Genomic DNA, 25,505 nt, shown 5'->3' with positions numbered 1-25,505 from the left:
TTTAATTCGTTACGCTATTCGTCTCTTTTTAATAAGTCCCAGCTCTCATCTTATATGTCTCTTGACTTCATGGTAGGATACTGTGACAGTGTAGGGGTGCTATGACAGTGTAGTGGTGCTGTGACAGTGTAGGGTTGCTATGACAGTGTAGGGGTGCTGTGACAGTGTAGGGGTGCTGTGACAGTGTAGGGGTGCTGTGACAGTATAGGACTGCTGTGACAGTGTAGGGGTGCTATGACAGTATAAAACTGCTGTGACAGTGTAGAGGTGCTATGACAGTGTAGGACTGCTGTGACAGTGTAGGGCTGCTGTGACAGTGTAGGGCTGCTGTGAAAGTAGCCAAATCCTTTCATTTTTCTCGGTCAGCAGCAGTTCTTAGCAGGATATCAAAAAGGAGGCCAGTCCATTATTTTATGTTGTCCAGCCAACTTTTCTTTGGAGGACCCTTTCTTCGTGCTACCTCCATAATACCTAGATGGATGACTTTTGACACTGAGTCACAGTATTGAGAAGGTCCTCCATTTTTCCAGACAGAGTGTTGACATATACATATTCAAACTCATCTTACTTCTTTTCCTGGTATCTGATTATCAGCATTTTTTCTATAGCATTTACTCTTAAAGGCTTTAATGCTGTTCTCTGTAGCAGCCGAGACTAAAGGAAAACATAACTCTTGATTCACACTTTTTTTAAATTTGGAAATGGGCGTGACTAGTTTGCATACTTGTGTGCTTATGTTTCTAGCTTTGTAGCCTCTTTTGAAAACGAGGCTCGGTTCCAGAAACCTAAGACCTAACAAATTTTGACTAGTGCCCTCAAAATATATAAAAAGGTAGAAAACTGAACTACTGGCCCGAATAGCACAGTCCACAGCAGCCCTTTCAAAACTTAAAATAATGTGGAAAGACAAAGGCTTAGCCCTAGGCACCAAAATCAGACTGATGCGCTCCCTGGTCATGGCCACATTTTTATATTCTTGTGAGTCTTGGACGCTGACTGTAGAGCTAGAGAGGAGGATCCGAGCATTAATATTCAGATGCTACAGAAAGACCCTAGGTATCACATTCAAAGACCGCTTCACAAACCGAGGGATTAGAGACAGGGTTTATGCAGCAATTGGACTCCAATGATGACATGCTAACTATCGTAAAAAAACGTAAGCTTAAAATCTATGGCCATATGAAAGGATCTTCGGGGCTCTTCTGCACCAAATGGTGAGCTGAGGGTATTGGAATCTGGTTCCATGCTCTTGACGTCTTAAAATTTGTTTTCATTAGAAATAGTTTCACCTTTCAGCAAAGGATAATTACAAATCTTGTTTTCACTAGAAATATTAGTCATAGTCAATGTCTTTCTAGGTACATAGTTTCTTCCTTAAGATACCGTATTCTTCTCAATACCATCTTGCCCATTCTAGGCTAGCGCATAGCTGTGGTACCAAACATCGGAATGTTTTGTTTGCAAACCTTTAACTCTTTGTCTCCGTAATTATTTTTCCGTTTTGAAGGAATTCTTCATTTTGCTCTTTACTATTTCACTACCCCTGTTATGATTAGGCTTCAATAGCTTTGTTGTTTGTTATCAGAAAATGTTGTATTTGGTATCGAATTAAAGGGAAATGCATGCTCTTTTTAAACATTAATTTTATTTAATGAGGTCAAAATCAACGCTGGTATCGTCGATTAGGAGAGAAAGAGTTAAGTACTTGTAAGATCTACCCGTGGTTAAGTTCCTTAGCTCTGATAAGTTTAGTCACTGATATAATTAATGTAATAATATGTTTGATATTCAATTTAGCTATGCGCAAATTTTCCCGTTAAGAGTTTATGGTTGGGATATTGTTCTATTTTTCTAAGTCAAAGCACGGGCTCCATCAGTTGTTACACTTGCCATCTTGTTCCAAGCCAACCCCAGCACTTTCAATACAGTGCTTCAGAACGTTCAATAAGTGTTGGCCTGAGTTGGTGTCTTTGACTGTTTTGAAATATTGCCAATAAGAACAATCGTCTTTTACTTTCAACGTTTTATGTAGAGACCATGTTTCTTTAGCCTAATCCTCATTAGTGATAAGAATGAGAGTTATCTAAAATGTATATAGATATTTAGAATTATTTATTTTCAAATATATTCGCATTTTTATATGTATTGCCTGTGGGCACACCTGATTTCTTAGGGTGTCCTCGGGCCGCATAAGGGACTCCGGCGAGCCGCATGTGGCCCGCGGGGCGTAATTTGTCCACCCATGGTTTAGACTAATTAGAGTTATTAGAGCATCAGGTCTTTCACGTTCTGCCAATTCATTTTCTTTCTCCTTTTCCCATGTGTTTTCTTGTCTTTCCCAATCGTCCCGTCCGATATACACAAGGTTTATCACCTTGTTTATATACGCTATTTTCTAGATAACAATGAAATTAATTTATTACGACCAATGGGAACACTAAACAGTGGCTTATTTCTTTATTGATTTGTGTATTGTCATCCAGCATGAACGTATATGCACAATTTGATGACAATTGGATCGCAAACATGCAAGTAAGATACAGGATGAGTTAATACAAGCGTTGTAAAAAGAGTGCGTAAAGGGCGATAATAATTATAAAAGTGGGGTCCCCTTTTACTATGTATCATGGGAGTATTAATTTGTTACATAAATTGACTTACCAAAAGTTGAAGGAGTTGGGAGAGAGGGAAGGGGAGGAACCGAGCGCAAGGACTATTTGTTATTGAAAAAGAAAAATAGTTTCGGTCAAAATAATAACTAGATCTATATACCAACTATTTGTAAAGCTAGCGTACACAAGAGAGCTAAAACTAAATGTACATGATCAGTTGCCTTGTTACTGGGTGAAATGTACATTGAACTAGTGCGGAACAACAGCCTTGCTACTTCCACTGTTGGTGTTATTATGTTCCACATGGCTCCGGGTTGGATAGAGACACATTAGGGAGCCAACACTCGGAATCAATAGCGCAGTGAGGTCACGAGGATGAAATGTTGAGCCGACACCGAGGGTCTGTGGTCTCAAGAGATCTCAACGGGAGACTAGAAATTGTGTTGTTTTTAGACACGATATGTAAATTTCAAAGACTTGTTTAATACACTGTAAAGTGGCAGACGTCTTTTAAATGTTTTGTAGCTTTAATATAAGAGAAACATAAACAGTCTTACGTCTAGAATGTCATTCACTAATCTACTCATCCCTTCATTTGTAATACATGTCTCACAATCCTTTACAATCCATTCCCTCATCCTACACATTCCCTTTCAATCATTTCCCTCCAAACTTACATCTCTCTTTAACACATCCCTCTTCACTATCTTCTAAGTTCAATCCCTTCCTTGTTCAATCCCTTCCTTGTTCAATCCCTTCCTTGTTCAATCCCTTCCCTATTCAATCCTATTTCCTCTTCGATTCCTCCTCCTTTTCACACCCTTCCATATTAAATCTTTTCCCTCCTCATTTCCTGAACAGGTCACGCTAAATACTTCCATTTACTATATTACCATTCTGAAAACTAAAGTCCAGTTAGACGGATTTATGTTGAAATCTTTTTTTTTTTAAATTATCTCCCCTATATTATTTATTTATCTGTGTAGAAACTCGCAGCTATTAGACGCCAATATGTAAAGAAACATCCGGTTTATATTGCTCTGGCAAACATAACAAAGAGAAAGTGATTTGGAGAAATGTATTGGCAAATTACTTACTTACTTAGACTTAGGGTTCTCCCGTGCCGTTCGACGCATTGGGTGGCAAGCTGTCTCCACAAAGATCTCTCACAGGCAATGTCTAAAGCCTCCTCCCACCTGGTGTCCACTGCTCTGAGGTCCTCCATGAAGGTGTGGCGCCAAGTTATACGAGGACGTCCCTGTTTGCGCTTTCCTCGTATTGGCCTCCATGACATCTCAACTCTTGGGTTTCTTCACTTTGTCGGAGAACATGTCCCGCAAACCTCATTCGACGCTCTGTCACAACCTCACTAAGTGTTCGAGACTCCCAGTTCGGCATAGGATTTCCTTGTTTGAGACCCGATCTGTGTAACTGACTCCCAAAATCCGTCTCAGCCATTTTTGTTGAGCTGCATTTAGTCTTTTCTCAATTTTGACAGAGGACTTCCATGTCTGACATGCATATGTTGCTGTTGAGATGACGATTGTGCTGAGGAGGTCTATTAATAGATCTTAAAGAGAAATAGAAAGGAAATGACGACAAAATCAAAAGATTTCTTTCGGGAACTAAAAAAAAATAATCATTAATTCTTTGTTACAATGCGTAGATTCTAGAGAAAAGATGAAATTGACTTTCTATGCTTTGTCAGTTCAGTGAATCTTACGCTATTACAAGTGGTGTGTATTTTATAATAGATAGATCTGTCTGGAATGACCGGCACTGGATTTATTACATATATTGTTGTAACCCTGCCTTGCACCAGTGCTTGAGGTGCGCACTAGCGCACTAGTGAACATAAACAGGAAGACACTAGAAGAGAGAGAATAACAGTGCATCTAGGATTGTGAAGAGTCTGAATGTTTGGGAAACTAAGAGGCCAACTTTTGTGCTGCCTGAAGGTTGTAGTAGGGACCTGGAGCGAAGCGGGGAAGGCTGTCGTTGGTCCACATTCGGGTTAAGTAGCAAAGGACTGGTACACTTAGTAGTAAGACTACGAGGAAGCTGAAGGATGTTATGTGTTTGCCCTAGTGAATAAACACCTGTATTTATTTCCTGTTAAACTGTGTTGAGTTGCCTACCTTTACGTTGAGTGCCTAACCTAGAGTTGCAACAACATGTATATATATTTGGGCTCGATCCCATAATATCGACAATTGAAACTGTTAATGCCGCCCGTGTTTTGTTACAGCTGGGACATTCTAGTTTGTTGTTGAGAGAAGAGTTGAGTCATGTTCAAACTACAGCACTTGAATGTTTGGAATCAGTAGTGGGAGAGTGCGCCTATTCCGTTTCCCATCACTTTTGCTCTCTCTACTCCTCGGCCTCTCTCTCTTTCCCACACTCTCTCTCTCTGTCTCTCTCAATCTCTATCTGAAAATTTCTCTCCATTCTCTCCCCCCTCTCTCTCATCTCTTTCCGTCTCTCTCCCTCTCTCTCTCTCTCTCTCTCTCACACACAAAAAAGTAGCTTGATACACATTCAGCCTTTGACGAAAACACTTTGACAATTAGAAACAGTTGAGTGAATGACAAACAATCACACATACAATCACACATACACAATGAGCGAGTGCATCAATCATACTCACACACGGAGCAGACAAGCCCCCCTCCCCCGCCCGCTAATCGCATGCCTCATAAATGGCGCTGTATGAATAAAGCCAATTGCCCCCCCCCCGTTGAAAATGGTGGCCGCTGACAAGGGTAGCGACTGCTGAGGATGCAGGGAGGGAGAGGGGAGGGGAGGGGTAGACACTGGCTGGAGAGGGGAGGGGTAGTCTCTGGCACTACAAGCCTGCTCATCAGACAAAACAGATGGTTCATTCTCTGCTTGGATAACTTAGCGAGAGCTTGGATAACTTAGCGAGAGGACATCATTTGACACCGTCACAACAGTGACGAAGGGAGACTACCAGGTAGTCAGACCCGGATAACTTTCCTTTGATCGCATAGTTCATGTGACACCGGTTCTCTGTGAAGTAATGCATGTATTCACCTCAATGCAAATTCTGGGAAATGTGAATTTGAGAATGTTTACTAACAGTGCGGTGATTGTGTATTTTGTGAATTGTGTCTTCTGAAGAAATTGATGTATCGAGTTCCGAATATAAAGCGGTATTTTATTTTTCTTGGTGGAACTTGATTTACTCAATACTCTTGATATATTTTACTCTTAAGCGAAACTTTCAAACACTTTTTAAAAAGCTTATATCAACTCTGTCTGTCTGTCTGGTAAAAAATTCGTACACGTTATTTCATCTACACCCTATTTCAGATCAAGCTGAAATTTTGCACAATTATTTCTTTTACATGACAACACAAGGATCAATTGACAAATTAACCAATGAGTTAATCAACTGTTGGTAATTATTTATTTTATTTGGTATTTCGAACAAGGGAAAGATATTGTACTTGACCGAAGTGGTGTTTATAAGCTGAACTAGTCCCCTTTATAGGTCGCCGCTTTAAAGTAATTTTGTAACAAACAATAGATAACTATACAATCTTCTTTGCACTAGCTGAGTGGTTCGTATGTCGGCCTGAGGAGGCTTTAGCCATGAGTTCGAATTCAAGTCGTTCCTTTTTTTTATAAGTGCTTTTAAAAAGCATCCAGACATCCCTTTCTTCCCCTCCCCACCAATTTTCCCAACTGGTCCAGGCAAGTGATTAGGATCATAGCGTAGTGAGAAAGTTATAAGTATGAAATTGCACTACATAAAAACATTTGGTAAAAGTATCTCTAATCGCACAGGCGTATTATTGTTGGTCTAGATCCAAACTAATCGATACAATTACACCTCACATAAACTTTGTTGTTATTTACAAATTATTTCTTTATCTTTTTCTTGTTAAAGCTTTTTTTTTTTTGTTTCCTTTCTAAAACAACATATCCTGCCATTTTTCCAATCATTTTGGTGTCTGCTGCAGTTCTGTTCGGAAATAGTTTTGTACTTAACTCCCCTGATATCAGTGTTCGGTTCATGTTATGTCCTACTGTCTTTTTCCTGTTGACTTTTTTTCTCATCTCTATTTCAGGTGTTTAACATTGAACACATTCACTCCGTTCTAGCAACATGTACCATTTGGTTTGTGTTAAAGTGTGTGAGTGTTTATGTATGTGATGTGCTCGTTTGTGCGTGTTTTGTCCTCAGTTTTCGTGTGTATGTGCTTGCGTTTTGCATGTGTGTGTGTTCTCCTGTGTTTGTGCTTACAGAAGAAGATAGACTATCTCTTTATTTTTAAATTGTTATAGGCATTCGAATGTTCGTATATAGATCTAACTTCATCTCATGGGAATACAAAATGCGGACTAGCTAGCTGGGCGTTAAGTCACGTGCTCAGTGCCACTGGCTTCTAATGGGCCAGTGGAATCATTGACAAACGGACGACTTTGACAGTAACATAGAACATTTTGTAACGTAACAGTCAAGGCTTCTTTGAGCTTCATTTACTTACACACAAACAAAGTATTGTCTTGTTTGATTAAGTAGATCTTATATTATCTTATATTATCTTATATATTTTAGCAGATCCTTTGTTACCACATTGACATAACAGAACATCGATGTGAAGCAAACACAAGACATATCCAAATAATCCAAGAACAGAAACTCTGTACACTTTTTAAAAAAAAGTAAAAATATAAATGAATTAGGTCAAACCAGTAATATTCCTTGATAGAACTAAATGTCATGTTTCTAGTATATTGCGTCCCTTTAGAAACATCTATTTATAAATGTTTGTTGTTTACAGCCCCAAATGGAGATTTTCATATATGATGAAACAATTCTAAATAGTTAGCCAGTTGGTGTATCCGGTATATAAAAGAAATGGAGGTGTTGATAAACTCTCTTCTATATATATATAATTCTCTTCTTCGCTCAAGAGATTGGACGAGAAGAAGAAGTAAAGGAAAGATCACTCTTTTATTTCTGCAATTTTCTTTTTTTTTTTTTGAGTTTTCAAAAGATTTTAATCATTTCCGGATATTTCCATGACTTTTTCGTATATTTTGTTATAAGTTATAAAATGGTTTAATTTAATAATTTACACCTAGAATTAGCGCCTGTCCTTTGAAAGTGCGGGGCACACTGCGGTCACATAGGGGCCTAAGGCCGGCCCTGCAAAATAACGGCGTATGCTACGCCGTGGGTCGACTAGTGTCTTATAAAAGGTACATAATACTTTAAGTGCACTTCTTAGCCTTGGAGGAAGAGGGCCAATCGATTTAGCGCCCTTGACATTATTCAGTTTGTGAAACTCTCCGATACCTACGAGATAAATCTAAATTAGAAACTTCCGGTTTAGTTTTATCCACACGAGTCTATTCTCGAGCGATCCCGTAATTTCACCAGAAAAAGTGTCGTTCCTCCCAATTACAAATAGTGATTGTATTCGTTTGATTGTTGGATAATTCACTCTCCTTTGTCGTAGCCTTAAAACGCAGTCAACATTCTCAATCAAAACACCACACCCCTTAAATGTAGGTATTTTGTAGGATTTCTCTAAGCCAGATCGATCTTCCATGTTCCTAGATCTTCACTGGCATATGTGTATTTCTGTAAGCGAATAGCCCTATTGCCATTAAACATTTATTGCTTCTAAAAATAACTCTTAGGGGGAGATCACTTCAAGAATTTGGTTAAGAGAGAAGATGAATGGCATTTAATGTATTGATTGAGTTTCTGAGCTGAATGCCAATAGGACATTTAGACATCAAGTGAAGAGGCTGTGTAAGAGATAACATGTCATGTGCTACCTGACATGCAGAAGACTGCTTGGTTACGTGGCATCCGCTCCGGAATCTCGTCACAATGGTCTTTAGTTCGAACCGTGTTTACTGCCATATTCTACCGTTCTAAAGGAGTTCTACGCTAGGACGTAGATTTGCGTCTTGCAGGAGTTTTACGCTAGGACGTAGATTTACTTCCTACAGAAGTTCTGGGCTAGGACATAAATTTACTTCCTGCAGAAGTTCTGGGCTAGGACATAGATTTACTTCCTGCAGAAGTTCTGGGCTAGGACATAGATTTACTTCCTGCAGGAGTTCTAGGCTAGGACATAAATTTACGTTTTGCAGAAGTTCTGGGCTAGGACATAGATTTACTTCCTGCAGGAGTTCTAGGCTAGGACATAAATTTACTTCCTGCAGGAGTTCTAGACTAGGACATAAATTTACTTCCTGCAGAAGTTCTAGGCTAGGATATAGATTTACGTCCTGCAGAAGTTCTGGGCTAGGACATAGATTTACTTCCTGAAGAAGTTCTAGGCTAGGACATAAATTTACTTCCTGCAGGAGTTCTAGGCTAGGACATAAATTTACTTCCTGCAGGAGTTCTAGGATAGGACATAAATTTACTTCCTGCAGATGTTCTGGGCTAGGATATAGATTTACTTCCTGAAGAAGTTCTGGGCTAGGACATAGATTTACGTTCTACAGAAATTTTGGGCTAGGACGTAGATTTACTTCCTACAGAAGTTCTGGGCTAGGACATAAATTTACTTCCTGCAGAAGTTCTAGGCTAGGACATAGATTTACTTCCTGAAGAAGTTCTGGGCTAGGACATAGATTTACTTCCTGCAGAAGTTCTGGGCTATATCTATCTATCTATACGTCACATGTTACATTACATACGTTACATGACATTCTTACATACGTCCAGGGCCACATTTACACTTGATAAGGCCGTGAGCTATTGGAGGTATGGGGCCCCTTGTACTCAACATAAAGCAAGTCTTCCTATGCTCTATCTTTAAAATGATATTATCCCTGGAACAAAATTTTTCTAGGGGGCTCCCATACAAGTGGGGACCCTAAACTAAAGCTGATGTTGCTTATAGGTGAATCCGCCCCCTGTGTAAGTCACATGATACCTTACATACGTCACATGATACGTCACACATACACACAATACTGACTTGAGACGTGTGCCACGTGACATGTACTGACGTATCGGCAATTGCTATTTCTATTCTGGAATATCTTGTCTCATTAGCGCTATATAAAGAAAACAGAAGAGGTGATTAGAAGAATATCATGACAAATGACAAGCGATTGCATATAGGGTTTATATTCTCCGCGCTTGTAACACTAGCGACGCACTGCCGCCCAGACATCTACAGCGCCCTGAGGGTTCCACGCGTTGAGGGATCACAACTGCAGACTTCATTCGTGGGCGTTTTTGACTCGTAGTGTCTATAACCAGTGCCAGATCTAAGTAATTGGACACCCTAGGCAGTTTTATTTGTGGAGACCTTTATCCTAGTTTGTTGACTAATGAAAATGATATTAATTACTGCTTGAGGTTTGGCTCATTAAAGTGCTTTTACATCTAATATCCAATTCCTTCTTTATCTATACAGTTATAGGGTGAGACAAGGGGCCACTGCACTGATAGCACTGCCCACAACTTTTTGATGGCCTTTATGCTTTTCCAGAGGCGTGGTAACATTGGCTTGAAAAGTTGGGCGCAAATTCGTGTCCAAAAGAAAATGATTAGAAATAATATCGTCTGGTGATTACATTACATTAAAAAATACAAGTACATTTTGTGTACGAATAGTCGTTTCCTAAACCACAGCCTCTTTTTGGCACTCCCTTCCCTCGTTTTGGCCCTTCCAATCCAATTACAAAACTAACTCTTGATGAATCAAACATCTAAGAACAATATTTCGCATGACGTCTGCTGGCAAGCCTTCAACAGATAAAGCATACACCAAAGGGCAGCGACTCTCGACTGGTCGATTGTCCAACACTTAAGTGTTTTCCCTCCAGAAGTCTATGACCATAATTAGAGGAGCCTTAGAACAGTTCTGTGACCTACGCCCCAAGTCTGCCATCTCTGTCGCTTGTGGAGGTTTTTTTTTTTCTCTGCGTTGAACCGGCTCAAATAACCGCGTCCTTGAGCTGCGTCTAGAGTTCAGAGTAATTGGACAGATTGCATGCAGAACACTAGTTCATGAATCGGAAGCACCGGGGGAAAAGGTGGGGTGGGGAAAGTAGTCTGGTGTCGTCTTGCTTCTTCCCGCACTTTTAATGTTTCTTTTTTTATACTTCTGATTGGAAACATCTGAATGGGTCTTCTAAATCTTTCGCCCTTACACTCACTGGTATTTCTTTGGATATATACATTCTTTCAGTCTATCGCTGTATCTCTGAGAACTCTCTCTGTCTCTCCTCTCTCTTGTAGTGACCTAGTTTAGTTTATAGTTTGAGTTTGTAGATGAAAATATTGTGCATTGTTTTTTTTTAGCGACGGTAAAAGTAGTGACGTAGTCAGACAGACCAGTGACGTGGCAGAATATGTGTACATGGTGAACAAGATGGCTAGAGCTTAGAGAAAGAAGAGTAGTGATGAAAACAGATAAGACAATGACGGATAGTGAGACAAGACATGCATTCCATTTGTAAATAAATACATCAGTTGAAGTATCCAGACGTCTTGATGACGTATATTAATTGTAATTTTTAGATTGGTTAAAGGGAATTGGATTTACATAACACACAAGATCCTAGCCAGGACACTCTATGTCTCACTATATCTGTGCTGTCTCTTTTATCTGTCTTTCGCTCTGTCTCTCTTTCTTTCTGTATGTCTCTCAGACTTATTCTGTCTTTCACACGCACACATACACACTTTTTCTATCCCTCGATGTCTTCCATTTTCTATTTTTCTGACATTCTCTCTCTCTTCCTCTCTCTCTGTCTTCCTCTCTCTTCCTCTCTCTCTCTCTTCCTCTCTCACTCTCTTCCTCTCTCTCTCTCTCTCTTCCTCTCTCACTCTCTTCCTCTCTCTCTTCCTCTCTCTCTCTGTCTCTGTCTCTCTTCCTCTTTCCCTTTTTAAACGTACTGTTTTATTATTTTTTTTATAAATTTTTGCCAATAGTCAATTTTTTTTTAATTCAAAGGGAATTTTTTTGCGGATGGAGCTCAAATGGCTGAAAGGCATTTTTTAAAATTTTTTATTAAAACATTTAGAATAATCGGGCAATTATTATAGAACGCTTTAACATTTGCTGGGCAAGTCTGGGCAATGCCTTTCAAAGAGCTAGGAAATCCAGTTAATTATCTGGGGCAAAGCTTTCGTGGGGACCATGGGGGATCTTTAAAAATATTATAAGTAAATTGTTAATCTCGCGGAGCCCCGAGTCTCTCTCTTGACCAATACACATTAAAACCAACCGAATTACTGTAATTTACGCTATAACTTGAGTGTTTAGTTTGTTTGACCATTAGTACAAGCATAAAATTTAGAGACTCTTCAGGACAGAAGACTAAAGCGTAAAGTAACAATACTAATACAATAGCGAAACCTAATAATATAATCAGAAAGACTCACAAAATAAAATGCGCCTTTCTTATTCCGTATTCTAGGACAAATTCGTAAAGTGCTTCTTCTTCCCTTGTGCTTTTAGGTTATGGAATGGGTTGCCTGAATCAGCCAGGAAAACCGACGACTTAGCAGAGTTTAAGTCACTGATTAACAAACACGACTAGATTAAACACATCTAACAATTAGGGCGTCATTTTTTTTTGTTATCTACTAAAGTAACGAGGCAATTTATAAGATAAGATAAGATTATACAGTAGTGTTCTAACTACAGCCCATGTTCCACGACTCGGCGATATGCGGCCCTAAAAAGTTCTGCCCACATTACAAAATGTAGCTGAGATTCCTGTTTTGTATTGTGACGGAAACGCATCTGAACGCCCGTCCGAAAAGTTGGGGGTTTCCCTTTGTTCACAAAAATATGAAGTCATAAGGATTGACTGGGTCAAAACAAATTTAAGCGTCCTAACCTTAATCCTAACCCATTCAGTTCAGTAAGTACCAGCATTTAGGGATCCTGTTTAGAGAGAGATGGGCCTTGGGTTTTAATACCACAGTGTAGATGAAAGAATCTAGATCACTTGTTGTCCTTCACTACCGATCAGGGGCGGACTGGCTATATGGGCATTTGGGCAAATGCCCGGTGGGCCGGTACCCAAATGGGCCGGTAGGGCCACCGAAATGGCCTGATCGAATCCACTATGGCACATTTCAAATTGTTAAAGGTTTTATGATATTCTTATTATCTTATTATTTTTATTTGTATAACAGGCCCTCTGAGCGTCGTGTTTAAACAAATCTTTAATATACATTACAGTGTAATACTATTTTAATCAAACACATTTTCCGAAAATAAAATGTAGAATGTAGACAGTGCTACTAGTAGGCTTCATCTTTTTAGGGGCTACATAATGGCTGATTTGAAAAGACGCTATATTGCTTATTAATAAGATATAGAGCTCACTATATGCATGCATATCGATACATTATCAAAGTTAATGATTTTTAAGGACCGATACACCTAGAAATGGATGCCCATCACATGATAGAGAATTTGTGGGCCGAATTTTATAGAAATGCCCGGGCCATATTTTGACACCCAGTCCGCCCCTGCTACCGATAGTCTTAGAATGTTTCTGACTCGTCTCCTTAAGTCAGAGCCTGGTCTAGAAACTAGATTTCCAACTTCATCGTCCGATGGCAGTTCCCGCCTCGCTAAACTCTAAAACGGAAATGACTTTTCAAGCTTTTTAAAAAAATGAAACAAAAACATCGACGTTGGAAATTACGAGACAAATATTTTTTTTTTATAATACTATTTGCATTTTGTTTAGCGTTTGTATTTTTTCCCCTTTCCAACTCTGGATAATAAAGATCGATTGCTTTTATTGTTGGTAAAAATAAACGTATCAGACGAACAGACAGGCAGGCAAAACTTTCAGGGGCCATTAAAAAACTGTCGCAGCATAAATAAATAAACCACCAAGATACAGGGACCTAAAACTTCCCCTATAGAGCAAAAATACTATATGGAGAGCTGCCAGATCTGGATACCACTGCACAGTTCATTGCAGATATAGGACTACATCTGAAGCCTCCATAGATGAGAACGAAGAAGGAGAAACAGATATAAATATTGAGAAATAGTGGCAATCACATCAATCTATTAATTTGTTGATAGTATCCGGTTCCATCTTGTCTGTATTCACATGTAAACATACGCCCGTATCACGTGACTTCCCAGAATGCAAGTCTGTCTAAACGATAGCTCATGGCCTAGCAGTTAATTGCTTCTGATAGTTGTGGGCCCCCATGGGAATAAGAGTGGTGGAGGAGAAACAGCTGATGTCGCTGGTGACGATAGGAAAAGTCGTCTCTGTTTAATCAACTTCCCGATTATAAATAAGCAGATAGGACTACACCACTTTAAAAACAAAAATCGTATGAAATAAATAATTTTTTTTTTTCCAATCTACAATCCACAAATCAAAAATTTCTACATAGGTGAAAACTTAGTGGGTTTCCGGGTGTATCAAAAACATCTCTTACGATCTTCCTAAAAATTTGACAACTTACATATATCTTCGGGGTAAAATATAACTACCTAGCTGGCCACATAGTGAAACCTCTGGTTTGACCGATATTGTTTTTCAAAATACATAATCATCATAAAATGAAATTTAGCTTTACATATTTTTTTTTATTTTGAGCACGGTTTCAGCGGGAATGTTTCTTTCTGAGTTGAATAAATAAATAAACGTACATGAACATGTTGCGCACTGCCCTATGTAGAAATCATTAGTTGGGACTGCTCATTGAAAAACTTATTTGTGTTAAAAGACTCTTCACAAATAATAAAGAATTACAACAACAACAACAACAAAACTTGTGGTCTATAGGCCATATGATGTAAAGGCCATTTGTTTCTGTGGGCCATGGTTAACGAGGGTGTCACGGGGCCAGCACAACGACCAAACGCCTTTACTTTTCCAGAACTAATGTCAGGTACCCATTAGAGTTAGGTTAACTTAGAAGCGTCTCAAGGATCGTGTCCTGGTGTCTTGATTAAGTATACAGCTTTGAATGACGTGTTCTGGGGCAATATCTTGTTTGGTTCTCTTGATAAAGTATTCAGCTTCGAATGGCGTGATCAGCAGTTCACATGCCCATATCACAGAGCCCTTTTTTTTTTTGGTCAGAAGCCACCCGTAGTTGCCCAGATTGTCTTGAGAATAATACCAAGTATATGGGGCTTTCTGCCTGACATTATTCCAAACGAATTCAATTTTTTCCCCTAGGGATTTAATCCTAGACGCTTGAGACTGGAAAAAGAAAAGTCGCTTCTGCTACCTCTACCACTAGAAAAAGAAAAGTCGTTCTGCTGCCTCTACAAATAGAGAAAGAAAAGTCGCTTCTGCTGCCTCTACCACTAGAAAAAGAAAAGTCGCTTCTGCTGCCTCTACCACTAGAAAAAGAAAAGTCGCTTCTGCTGCCTCTACCACTAGAAAAAGAAAAGTCGCTTCTGCTGCCTCTACCACTAGAAACGCTTTGACGGATCTTGACGTTCTTTCTTTTACATAACTTCAGGAAGTCCTTTTCGCTTCCATGATGACCTCTCCATTTTCTCACTATGGACGACTCCACCTGGACAGTACGGCACGCTAAAAGCGTGTCCAGGATTGCCTGTCTTGTAACACAACAGACATATATGGTAATTTGTTTTTCCACAGCCTAGGTTTGAAACATAGACTATGTAATATATAGTCTATGGTTTGAAACCAGACATGCACATTTTCTTCTTTATTGCCTTTGTCTTTTAAACTATTGACTAAAAATGGTTAAATATTTGAAGTGAAACGTGTAGTCACCTCTGGTTCAAATACTTGCAGTGATCTAGGTTATGTTTACATTTATATAGTGGATTGGAATGTTTTTCTACTAAACAATTTTTGAACGAAACAAATTATATACACATGTGTTTTCAAAAGTGTTGTGTGAACATTCGAGTGAATGGATGGAGAGAGAGAGAGAGAGAGATGGCGTCCTTACAACGATTACGAGTCAATTTGCTGTTGACATTTCACTGCCGGCTATTAAGTCTAGATCTAGTGCAGAGTTTCCACAGACCTGGAGCTTTTTTTTTTCCCTCGACAGTATTGTGTTGTGTTGAGTCTTCCGAACTTTCTGTAGTACAAATGCATATGTATAAATATACAGTAATCGAGTGACTGAGTGTGTGAATGTGTGTGTGCATGTGTGTGTGTGTGAATATCTCAACTTGTCCGTGTTTTAGAAGCCAAGTGTTATGTATGTAATATGGACCTCTAATCGTTATAGCATTCTGAAAGCTGATCTCTCGTTTTTTTTGTTGTTACTTATAAACATAAGCATTTAATTTTTTAAGGGACCTTTAATCTATATTCATCTTTTATTTTTAAACAAATGTTTGCAAAGCGCATCTTTTGTGCTATAGCATCGGGGCGCCCTCGATAATTAGAAGCCTTAGGCGAAGTGAATTCGGTGGTCCGAAATGAATTAGAAAAAATACAAAATAAACAGCGAAATAATAAAAAATATGCAATTCATTTAAAACCTAATTAACTATGTACAGAATATAATATAAAGTATGCATATGCAATAGTTCCCTGTTTGTTGTGTCTGATCTCCTGCTATAAGTCATTTTTAAACCAAATATATTGTAACAATAACGAGGGTTACAATCTATTTCGTCTCTGACAAAGGGAAAAATGTGTCTTGTTTGAGGACCCCCACCAATTGGAGGCCCGAGGCGGCAACTTAGTTTGTTTTGCCTAAGGGCGGCCCTGACAGCATGTTCAATGAGCTATGTTCTGATTTCCTTCTTGGACACCTGAATAGCGGGCGGCTCTCTGGTAGAAGATTGATTTACATACTTGAAGTCAAAAATAAACAAAAGCTGGAGGATAACTCATGTTTGAGCTTGACAAGAGTAAATAATGGACAATCTGAAAGAGTAACATCCCTTTTTCTTTTCAAATTAAAACTGTATTCTTCACTGGCAATAATTATATTTCCATAATAGACCCTGGATGACCAACATTAAAAATTAACATTCTGTCATCATCGAGAAGTTCATAGGAGTCTATTTATAAGCGCTGGTTATGAGTGTCTATGTGTTTTTTTTTTTTCGTGTGTGAATGTTGTTGGTATGTGCATGTATATCGTGCATCTATATTGTTATTGTACAGTAGTTACGCTGAGGTTGTCAATTGTAGTCAAAATGAATTTTCATTTGTTTAGATCAATAAAGTTATCTTATCTTATCTTATATGGTTGTGAAAGTTAGACGCTAAAAGCTGATGATGCAGAAAGAAGAATTTAATCCATTGAGACTTTTGTCTTATCAATCTATCTTTTCCCATTGTCTTATTCATTATCTTATCAATTGCCTTATTTACTGTCTTATTAAGTGTATAATCTACTGTCTTATTAAGTGTAAAATCTACTGTCTTATTAATTGTCTTATTAAGTGTATAATCTTCTGTCTTATTGATTGTCTTATTAAGTGTATAATCTACTCTATTATTCACTGTCTTTTTAAGTGTATAATCTGCTGTATTATTCACTGTCTTATTAAGTGTATAATCTACTTTCTTATTCACTGTTTAGCCACTTTTTCTACTGTCCTATTTATTCACTCACCAAACAAACTTTACACTGAGATGGTAATGAGGAATTATACTTCTAGGACCCCCCCCCTCTTACACTATCCCCAGGTTCTTCCCTTTCCAATCGTCTGCACGTGCCAGTCACGAGACGCACCATTCTCTCGTCTGTAAATCCTGTCTCTATAGTCCACCCTACTGTGATCTGTCTCTCCGGCAGACTCTGGCTTGTCTTAGCCAAAGTGTCTGGAGTCACAAGTAGCGCTTAGCTTTCTGTGAATACATAAATAATTCAGCAGGAAGAAAATCGTAATGCTTACATACAGGCAGAGGCGTAGACAATCGAAAAGGTTGATGGGGGGGGGGGGAAAAGAGGAAGAGTTTGTAAAATGGTTTTACAAGTTTCGGATGTTCTTTCAGATTTGAAGCTAGCTTAGCCCGAACCTCCCGCAGGACGACAGGGGATGGCTGCGGGCAGGGTATGAACCCGAGATCATTGACACCACCCGAACGATAGTCCAGTGTGTATAACACACGACCAGGCTGGAAAAGAACTATAGAGCAGTGGCGTAGCTAGAAATTTGCCATCATTTGGGGTCACCTGCATTTTGGTTAATATTTATTAGTTAATGTAAAAAACACTCATTTGGGGACCCAGGGGGATTTTCAAATTCTCCCCCTCCCTCCCCTCCCCCATCCTAGCAACACCTCTGCTACAGAGAATGATACTATAAATTGAAACATAAAGAATGAAATGAAACTAAGAGATAAATGAAATAAAGAAAAGACGCTAGTAGTCGCTATTAGTTTTGTGTTATCGGTCTGTCACATTTAGATTTTAAAATATTGAAACGCTTTTAAATATCATATTTAAAATTAATATTTTTATAAGTCGGAATTGTTATTTTAGATAATAGATTGTAAATTGTGGTTTCAAGTGAAAAACTATACCAAATGATTATTTGAAATTTTATTACTTTACACACAATCAAAACAAGTCTATGGCTTGACCATCATCATCATCATCAAACTCCATTTGAGTGAGGGCTTGAGAGGCTCAAATCCTCTCTTGCAAAAGCCCTGGACAGAAACCCTGCTGTCTTGCGTAGTGCATAAATGTCGCCATACAGGTTGAGAATTTTGGGTTTCCCAGACCTGTCGAGACGGAGATCAGCAAGTCTGGGGGGGAAGTCAAACAGAAATGGCTTGACCATGGGTGGACCTAGTGGGGGCCGCCTCTGAATTCGTGTGATAACACAAACTCTCTTTGAAATCCTGTTGTTGTTTTTTTCTAACGTAACTTCCTGTTCAGTAAATAGTCTAAGTAGTTTAAGCCTTACTTCAAGACTCGGCCACGAGAATGCATGTGCACAGCTTTAACAGAAACATTTGTTGTGCACATAGTGTGTAACTTCTCTAACGAAACAAATTTCGTGCAGACTACGATTTGATAATGTGAATACAGAATCAGAGGAAAAATGTTCCTTTATTCACGGGCAAATGTTTCAAATATCTCGTGGAATAACGTTTGGCTGTGAGATTAATGAGCGTGACATTTAGAGAGTATTTCATGACGTCTTTCGCTTCTATACAAAATCACACACGCACAACACACACACACACACACACACGCACAACACACTCACACATCTAGACGAAACTCCAGCTACACTTCACTCTTCTTTACCCTGCAGGCTTGCAATCTAATACAGTTGTGGAAGAACCCAAATAGAAATGACAGTTGTCATGGTAATAGCGCGTCGGACATTTTTGTTCAGCATAAATTATTGGATTGGATTCTTTTATTGGCGTCGTCGTTCAAATGTGTGATGTTGATTTCTAGGTCGTTGCAACGTTTAGAGAATACAAACATGTTTCTGACTCATGGAAGAGGAACAAAAATATATTTATGTCATTCTAAAGTACACTGTCTCCCTGGGGAGTGAAAGAGAGAGATGGAGGGAGAGGGGTGGAAGAGTGAGAAAAAGAGGAATTGAGATTGTGAGAGTGGGAGAGAGGGAAAGAGAAGAGAAAAAGGGGAAAGTAAGAGAGGAGGACAGAGTGGGAAAGAGAAAAGAATAAAGAGACAGAGAGAGAAAGTAGAAGAGAGAATCAGATAGCCTGAAAGGGACCGGGGGGGGGGAGAAGAATGGGAGAGAGAAGAGAGGAAGTCATAAAGGGAAGGAGTGAGTAACGAGAGGCCAGAGAGAAGGAGAAAGAGAGAGAAGGAGAAAGAGCGAGAAGGAGAAAGAGAGAGATGGAGATAGAGATAGAGAGATGGAGATAGAGAAAGAGAGAGAGATGGAGATAGAGCGAGATCGAGAGAAGAGAGAGAGAGATGGAGATAGAGAGAGATGAAGATTGAGAAAGAGAGAGAAATAGGGAGAGAGAGATGAGGAGATAAAGAGGGGGGATGTGGAGAGAGGTAGATGTGGAGGGTTAGATGGGGAAAGAGGGATGGAGGGAGAGATGATAAGAGAGAGAGAGAGATGAAGAGAGAGGAGAGAGAGAGGGAGATGAGAGAGTTAGATGGGAAAAGAGAGATAGAGAGAGAGATTGCGTGTTATAGTAATTTGTGGTTGCTTGTAATAAAATACTTCTTGCTCAAGTCCCTCAAAGACTAGTTGACAGTATCATCTCCTTACACTTAGAGAGTTATTGACCCTTATCTATAGCAGGACGCAACATTTAGATCCAGTAGCAAGTGTGACAAGTCCATAAAGACATACATTGAAAACATAACATAGTGCTGGTCATTTATTTTTTAATTGACGACATTAGCATATAACCTATTTACCTCTCACCTGTAGACTAGTTGTTTCCCCTGCGAATCATTTATTGACCTCTGGACCATGTCTTAGCCTATGAACCTTTATTGACCTTCAGGCCAAATATTAGCCTATGAACCTTTTTTGACCTTCTGACCAAATATTAGCCTATGAACCTTCATTGACCTTCAGGCCAAATATTAGCCTATGAAGCATAAACCTACGCCAGTTATTAGCCAAAGAGCACAACCTTGAAAGGGGTAAGGGGGGGGGAGGTTGAACTGCAGAGCTGAAACTTTAACATCCTCATTACTAATTTAAGTCCACTATTGATTTCAGCTGTGGGGGGAGGGGGGCGTGTTAACATGGACGTCAATGCGACAGTTTCCAAGATTCCCAGATTCTTATCTCGGGTCGAGTTCAAATATACCGTTTATTAAAAACTCGATATTCATGAACTGGTTTACCAGTTATATTTACTTTGATGAGATATACAAATTTAGCGTCATGCGCCTTCCGATTCTAGTGGCACCAAAGAGAAAACATTAATAACGCTGACACTATTTGATAAAACAGGAACAAAAAGTTGTTATAATTGATGACTTGACTCTAACTGCTAAGCGACACTCTTTGAGGCCGAGTCTGTTACTTCTGTTAATGTAAGATTTAAAGATGGAAAACAATTGTAAAATGTAAAAATGTTTGACATGTTTCGGATGTTCCTTCAGAGTTGAAGATAGTTTACTTCTTAGTCCAAACCTCCCGCAGGACGACGGTCGATGGGAGCGGGCAGGGTTTGAACTCTCGACCGTCGATAAATCCGAACGACAGTCCAGCGCGCAAACCGCACGACCAGGCAGCCATCCGGGTTGCAGTCTACGTCAGCATAAAGCATAACAGTACACGGTACCACTGACAATATGTAAAGATATTTAAAAAAAAAAGATCAAAATGGAAAAAACTACACATTTAAAACCCTATAACTCAATACTGTAGGATTTATTTCCCATATCAATGTCAAACTAAATAAATTACTACTAATTAAATAATTCATTTGTTAATTTTTTTGATTGATTCATGGTTTCGTTAGGTACAGTGAATATGGGAAGTGGCAGAGATTACGTGTAACAGAATTTAACAGAAATGTACCAGACCGACAGAGTGAGTTGATAGAAGGCTTTGTAAACATCATACTAATGTAGACAAACGTTAAAAAATACTACGCTTCCCAGGTCCCAGATATGTGAAGCTGTCGACCACGGTAAGGACTGTCTTTCCGCGGTGATCTTTAAGGCTGAGTAGATTTTATTGGGTAACTTCTGGAACATGACTTCCATTTCACAGAGGTTTATAGGTTTATAGGTTCAACCAAAAGAGGCGGCAGAGTACGAAAAATTCGTTGGTCGCGCAGAGAAGCTTTGTTATGACCATTCCCTTTGTTTTTTGTATGGGACAGTAGACTTCGAAGCTTGAACACATTGTAATAACTCACCTGCAAAAACAACAGCAAAGTAAAATCTACCTACACGGCTCTACGCAATTAAACTGCAAACACTTAATCAGGCACTTAAAAAACAGTAACTAATCATACATCGGTAAATTAAATTTCTTTATTTCTCTTCCATAGTTACATAGTAAATCAATCTACAATAAGATGGTGCGCAAATGTTTAATTAGGTGAATTGATTCATTAAAACTTGTTCATGTTTGCAAAGAAAAGTCTTAGTGTACTGCTCTAAGCTAGTGACGTAAGCGGTGTAAGTTTTTTCCCCTTTAACGTCATGGAAAATTTTCATTCATAAAATATTCTAGCCAAAATTAGTTTTTCGATAATGAAACATTTTCAAACAGATATAACGGTCGACCTCGAGTTTTCCCCTTGTAGCCAATGAGTTGAGATTTTTTTCTAATTTTTATACAAATACCTTGAAATTTTAAAGGATATCGTTAGAGCCGTTTTGGAAATAAAATTTATATACAAATATATATGTTACCGGAATTGCTCGCTTAAGAGTAAAGGATAGCCCTGCAGTTTTCAAGAGAAGGATTTATTCTGTAGTCAGAATTACCGACGGCTTCTACTAGCATTCAAATCTGTTGCACGAGTCGCTGGTATATAGAGGTATTGACATTGTCTTACTTACCGAAGATATAGGATGAATGCAGTATTTCATGTGACTACGCAAAACCCATTTGCGACGTGTCCATTTTACCAATCGTTTCAAAGGCCATCTTTACAGCTCTACTTGTAGCTTGGTTGCATTTGTGTGTGTGTATATATATATATATATATATATATATATATATATATATAAGCTTTCCCCTCTGACATTAAGGGTAAAATGGCGCCTGAATTGATATTTATAGCTATTACTGGTGGGAGGGAGGGGATCTCTGTAACCCAGTCTTCCTTTCAGTTCTGCCAAAAAGATCGCTGGTAGGCATCCTTGACCTTGCGCAATCTCGTCATGTGACTAAGTTGTACATTAATAGTTATGGTAGTCTAATAATTATACGCTTAAAAACTATCTGCATTTAGATTAATAACAGCCAATGCCTAATAATTTATATTAGAAGTAGATCTTTATGTAAAGTGAAAACAAAGGAATGGAAGTAATTTAATATATGTGTATAGAGTGGAATAAATCTAATGCAGTAAGGCTCTGACTGATATATATATCAACATTTGCTATATATGCTCTTGAATAGATTAAAATCGACCCAACTGCCCTACACATATATCATTTAAAGTTTGGAACAGGAAGTATTGATACGTCATGTTGCTACGTTATATATGTATTTAATTATTGCGCCATGTTTTGTGCGTGTTCATTACATTGTAACAAAAGTGTGGTAACTAGTTGTTAGTTTCGTTTTTACAGTTATCTACCTTGATGCTATTTAAAACTGACCTAAACATTGCCATTAGCTTGTTTCCACAAGAATCTCGAACTCCGGGAAAACAAAATGTTATTTCCCGTCAAATCACGAGAACGATAATTTCCTAGTTAACATTATGGATAATTGCTTACCGTCTGCTTCATGCAAAGGGGAGAGTACTCTAAAAAAATGGAGATAATTGACCATTCGTTATTTCACGATTGTAGGAAGTATCGAGTCTGAGAATGGAACAGCGAATGATCAAGTACTTTATCTATGGAGCAATAAAGTGAACATTTTGTGGCTCATATGAAGATTGAAACATGTAACCAATGGATATGTTCAGTTCATGTTGATTAGAAACTATCTGTGTGTAAACATGTTTAGTAAAAAGTTATTGTCCGTTGACTATACGGGAGCTGCTAGTATTTTCACAATGTGCTGTGAATTGCTCGGAGGGGGGCGGAAGCGTAGGAGCTCCGACGAAATTCCCAAGGCGCCGACGGACAAAAGCGCCCTCACTAACGGTACGAAGGTAACGGAGAAGACTGACCGTACTGGTCAGACGGAAGTGGTTTATGATGCAATTACTCAGGAGACGACACAGGTTCCGGGAACATTGCACGGGAACATGGAGACTAACGGTAAGTACACAGTGAGATTCGGATAGGTTTTATCAGGAGTTGTAAGATGTTTGGATGATACCGATGAGTTATTGAAGTTATATCCATAAGATGTTTAGGATAAGATGTTTGTGAGATGTTGACATAATGATGTCAATGTGATGTTTGGGATGTAGATATCACCTGATTCTGCTTTTAATTGTGTCCCATTTTGTCAATGAGATGTTTCAATCATGACGTCAGTGGTGTGTTTCAATGATGTCAATGACATCTTTCGAATGATGTCAATCAGATGTTTCAATGATATCAATAAGCAGTTACAATCATGATGTCAATCAGATGTTTCTATGACGTCAATCAGTTTTTTCAATGATGTCTATGAGCTGTTTCAATAATGTCATTCAGATGTTTCATGGATGTTAATGAGATGTTTCAATGGATGTTCATGAGATGTTTCAATGATGTCAATGAGCTGTTTCAATAATGTCTCTGAGATGTTTCATTGATGTCAATGAAGTGTTTCAGCGATGTTCGAATAATGTCAATGAGCTGTTTCAATAATGTCTCTGAGATGTTTCATGATGTCAATGAAGTGTTTCAGCGATGTTCGAATGATGTCAATAAGACGTTTCAATAATGAAATTAAGATGTTGGATGATAAATACATATAAAAGAGACAAAACCTCTTTGTATAAAAATGATTAATTATACCGCATTCTGTACATCCATTTTTTAGCGGCCCCCGAAAGGGGAAAAGACGCTATTAGTTTTGTGTGAAATGTCTGTTCGTCCGTCTGTCCCATTTAGATCTCGTAAATTAGAAAAGATAGTGAAAATTCAACATCATAATATTTTAGATCATTCAAAGTTCTGATGCAACGGCTACTTTTTTCTTTTCTAAAAGCTAAAAATCTAATTTTTTAAAATCAATTATGCAAGCAGTTTTTTCATAAAAATACATCACTTTTACAACTATTCACTATTAATACTAACAAATACTGGAGGCTCTTCAGTAGGGGAGTATATCTTTTGCCATATTTCTAACGCATTCATGCAAACGGTTTTTGATTTTATGTCAAAAAAATATTTTTTTTACATTTGTATTGCTAAGTTAAGCGATTTCTGTCGTATTAAGTACTACATTTACACGAAAATTTTTTTACTTTTTTTTATAACGAAAATATCTAATTAGTATGCATATAAGTTGAACCTAATTTAAAACAACAATTAATAAGTAATTTTTCATATTATCTATCTGTACTGGTGTATAGGAGTGACGGACTCGTGGATTCTTTTATACATTTTCTCCCACTTCCTACTCTCGGATCAACATGAAAGTCGGCACAATTATTCATAGTCGATGACGTAAATCATTTAAAAAATAATAACCGATTACTTTACCAATCAGCGGTAATTAATTTAGTCTGTATAGAAAAAAAAAAGAAGAAAGGCATTGCAGTATGAAATATTTGGCAGTGATTGTGCTGTGCTTCCCCTTATATAAGTTTAATTTTATTATTTATTACATTTAGCTTGTTTTATAAAATGTTCATTGTTTTTCTTTCCTCTCATTTTTCTCTCACTCTTGGTCTGTCTGTCTGTCTGTCTGTCTGTCCCATCTAAAAAAAAAATATTGATAAAGCTGGCCACCTAATAATTCAGAAACGTATATAGCGCGAAGCAATGTCAAGGCCGTGCTCACATTCAAGCTGCCAGGACATTAAAACCAAATATCGATTTTCTTTTTTTTTAGGTTAAAAAGACAAAATGAGAACATTTCCCAGCGACATTCCTTCCACCATTCCTTTGAGCCGGACTAATAGAAAATAGACAGGGGGCTCGGTTATTAAAGGGAAACTACTAGTGTTTGTGTGTGTGTGTGTGTGCGCACATACGTGTGTGTAGAATGGGTGAGTAGATGATATTGTTAATACCAAATTGTATGTGAATTTCTTGGATGCAAGATGAGCAAGGTTTGTGTGGAAACACAAAGTCAAAATCGGCCCCCGAAGTGGTCCCCCTAGAGTGTTCACCAGTTTCGAACACGGGACTTCCGGTTCCAAGTGCTTTACCCCTCAGCCACAGCATCT

General features: G+C 38.5%; 1 protein-coding gene across 8 annotated transcripts in view; it reads left to right on the top strand.

Annotated features, from left to right (window-relative positions):
* Window positions 1–25,505, top strand: part of LOC106055455 (synaptotagmin-14-like) — a 98,630-nt gene that overhangs the window by 54,701 nt on the left and 18,424 nt on the right. Inside the window, exons 1-2 of one of the 8 annotated variants that reach the window (XM_056022562.1) lie at window positions 5,447–5,586; window positions 22,795–23,436. The exons of 5 other annotated variants lie outside the window; for them this stretch is intronic. In XM_056022562.1, coding sequence (XP_055878537.1) covers window positions 23,142–23,436 — 295 coding nt within the window. In that variant the 5' untranslated portion in view covers window positions 5,447–5,586; window positions 22,795–23,141. Of the gene's footprint in view, window positions 1–5,446; window positions 5,786–22,794; window positions 23,437–25,505 lie in introns of those variants that run through there. 2 more of the 8 variants (XM_056022563.1, XM_056022561.1) reach the window with 2 other exon arrangements.

Source organism: Biomphalaria glabrata, chromosome 3 (assembly GCF_947242115.1).
Source record: "Biomphalaria glabrata chromosome 3, xgBioGlab47.1, whole genome shotgun sequence".
NCBI classification, from domain to species: Eukaryota; Metazoa; Mollusca; class Gastropoda; family Planorbidae; genus Biomphalaria; species Biomphalaria glabrata.
The sequence above is the reverse complement of the archived record's forward strand: the minus strand, read 5'-3'. Positions and strand labels throughout refer to the sequence as shown.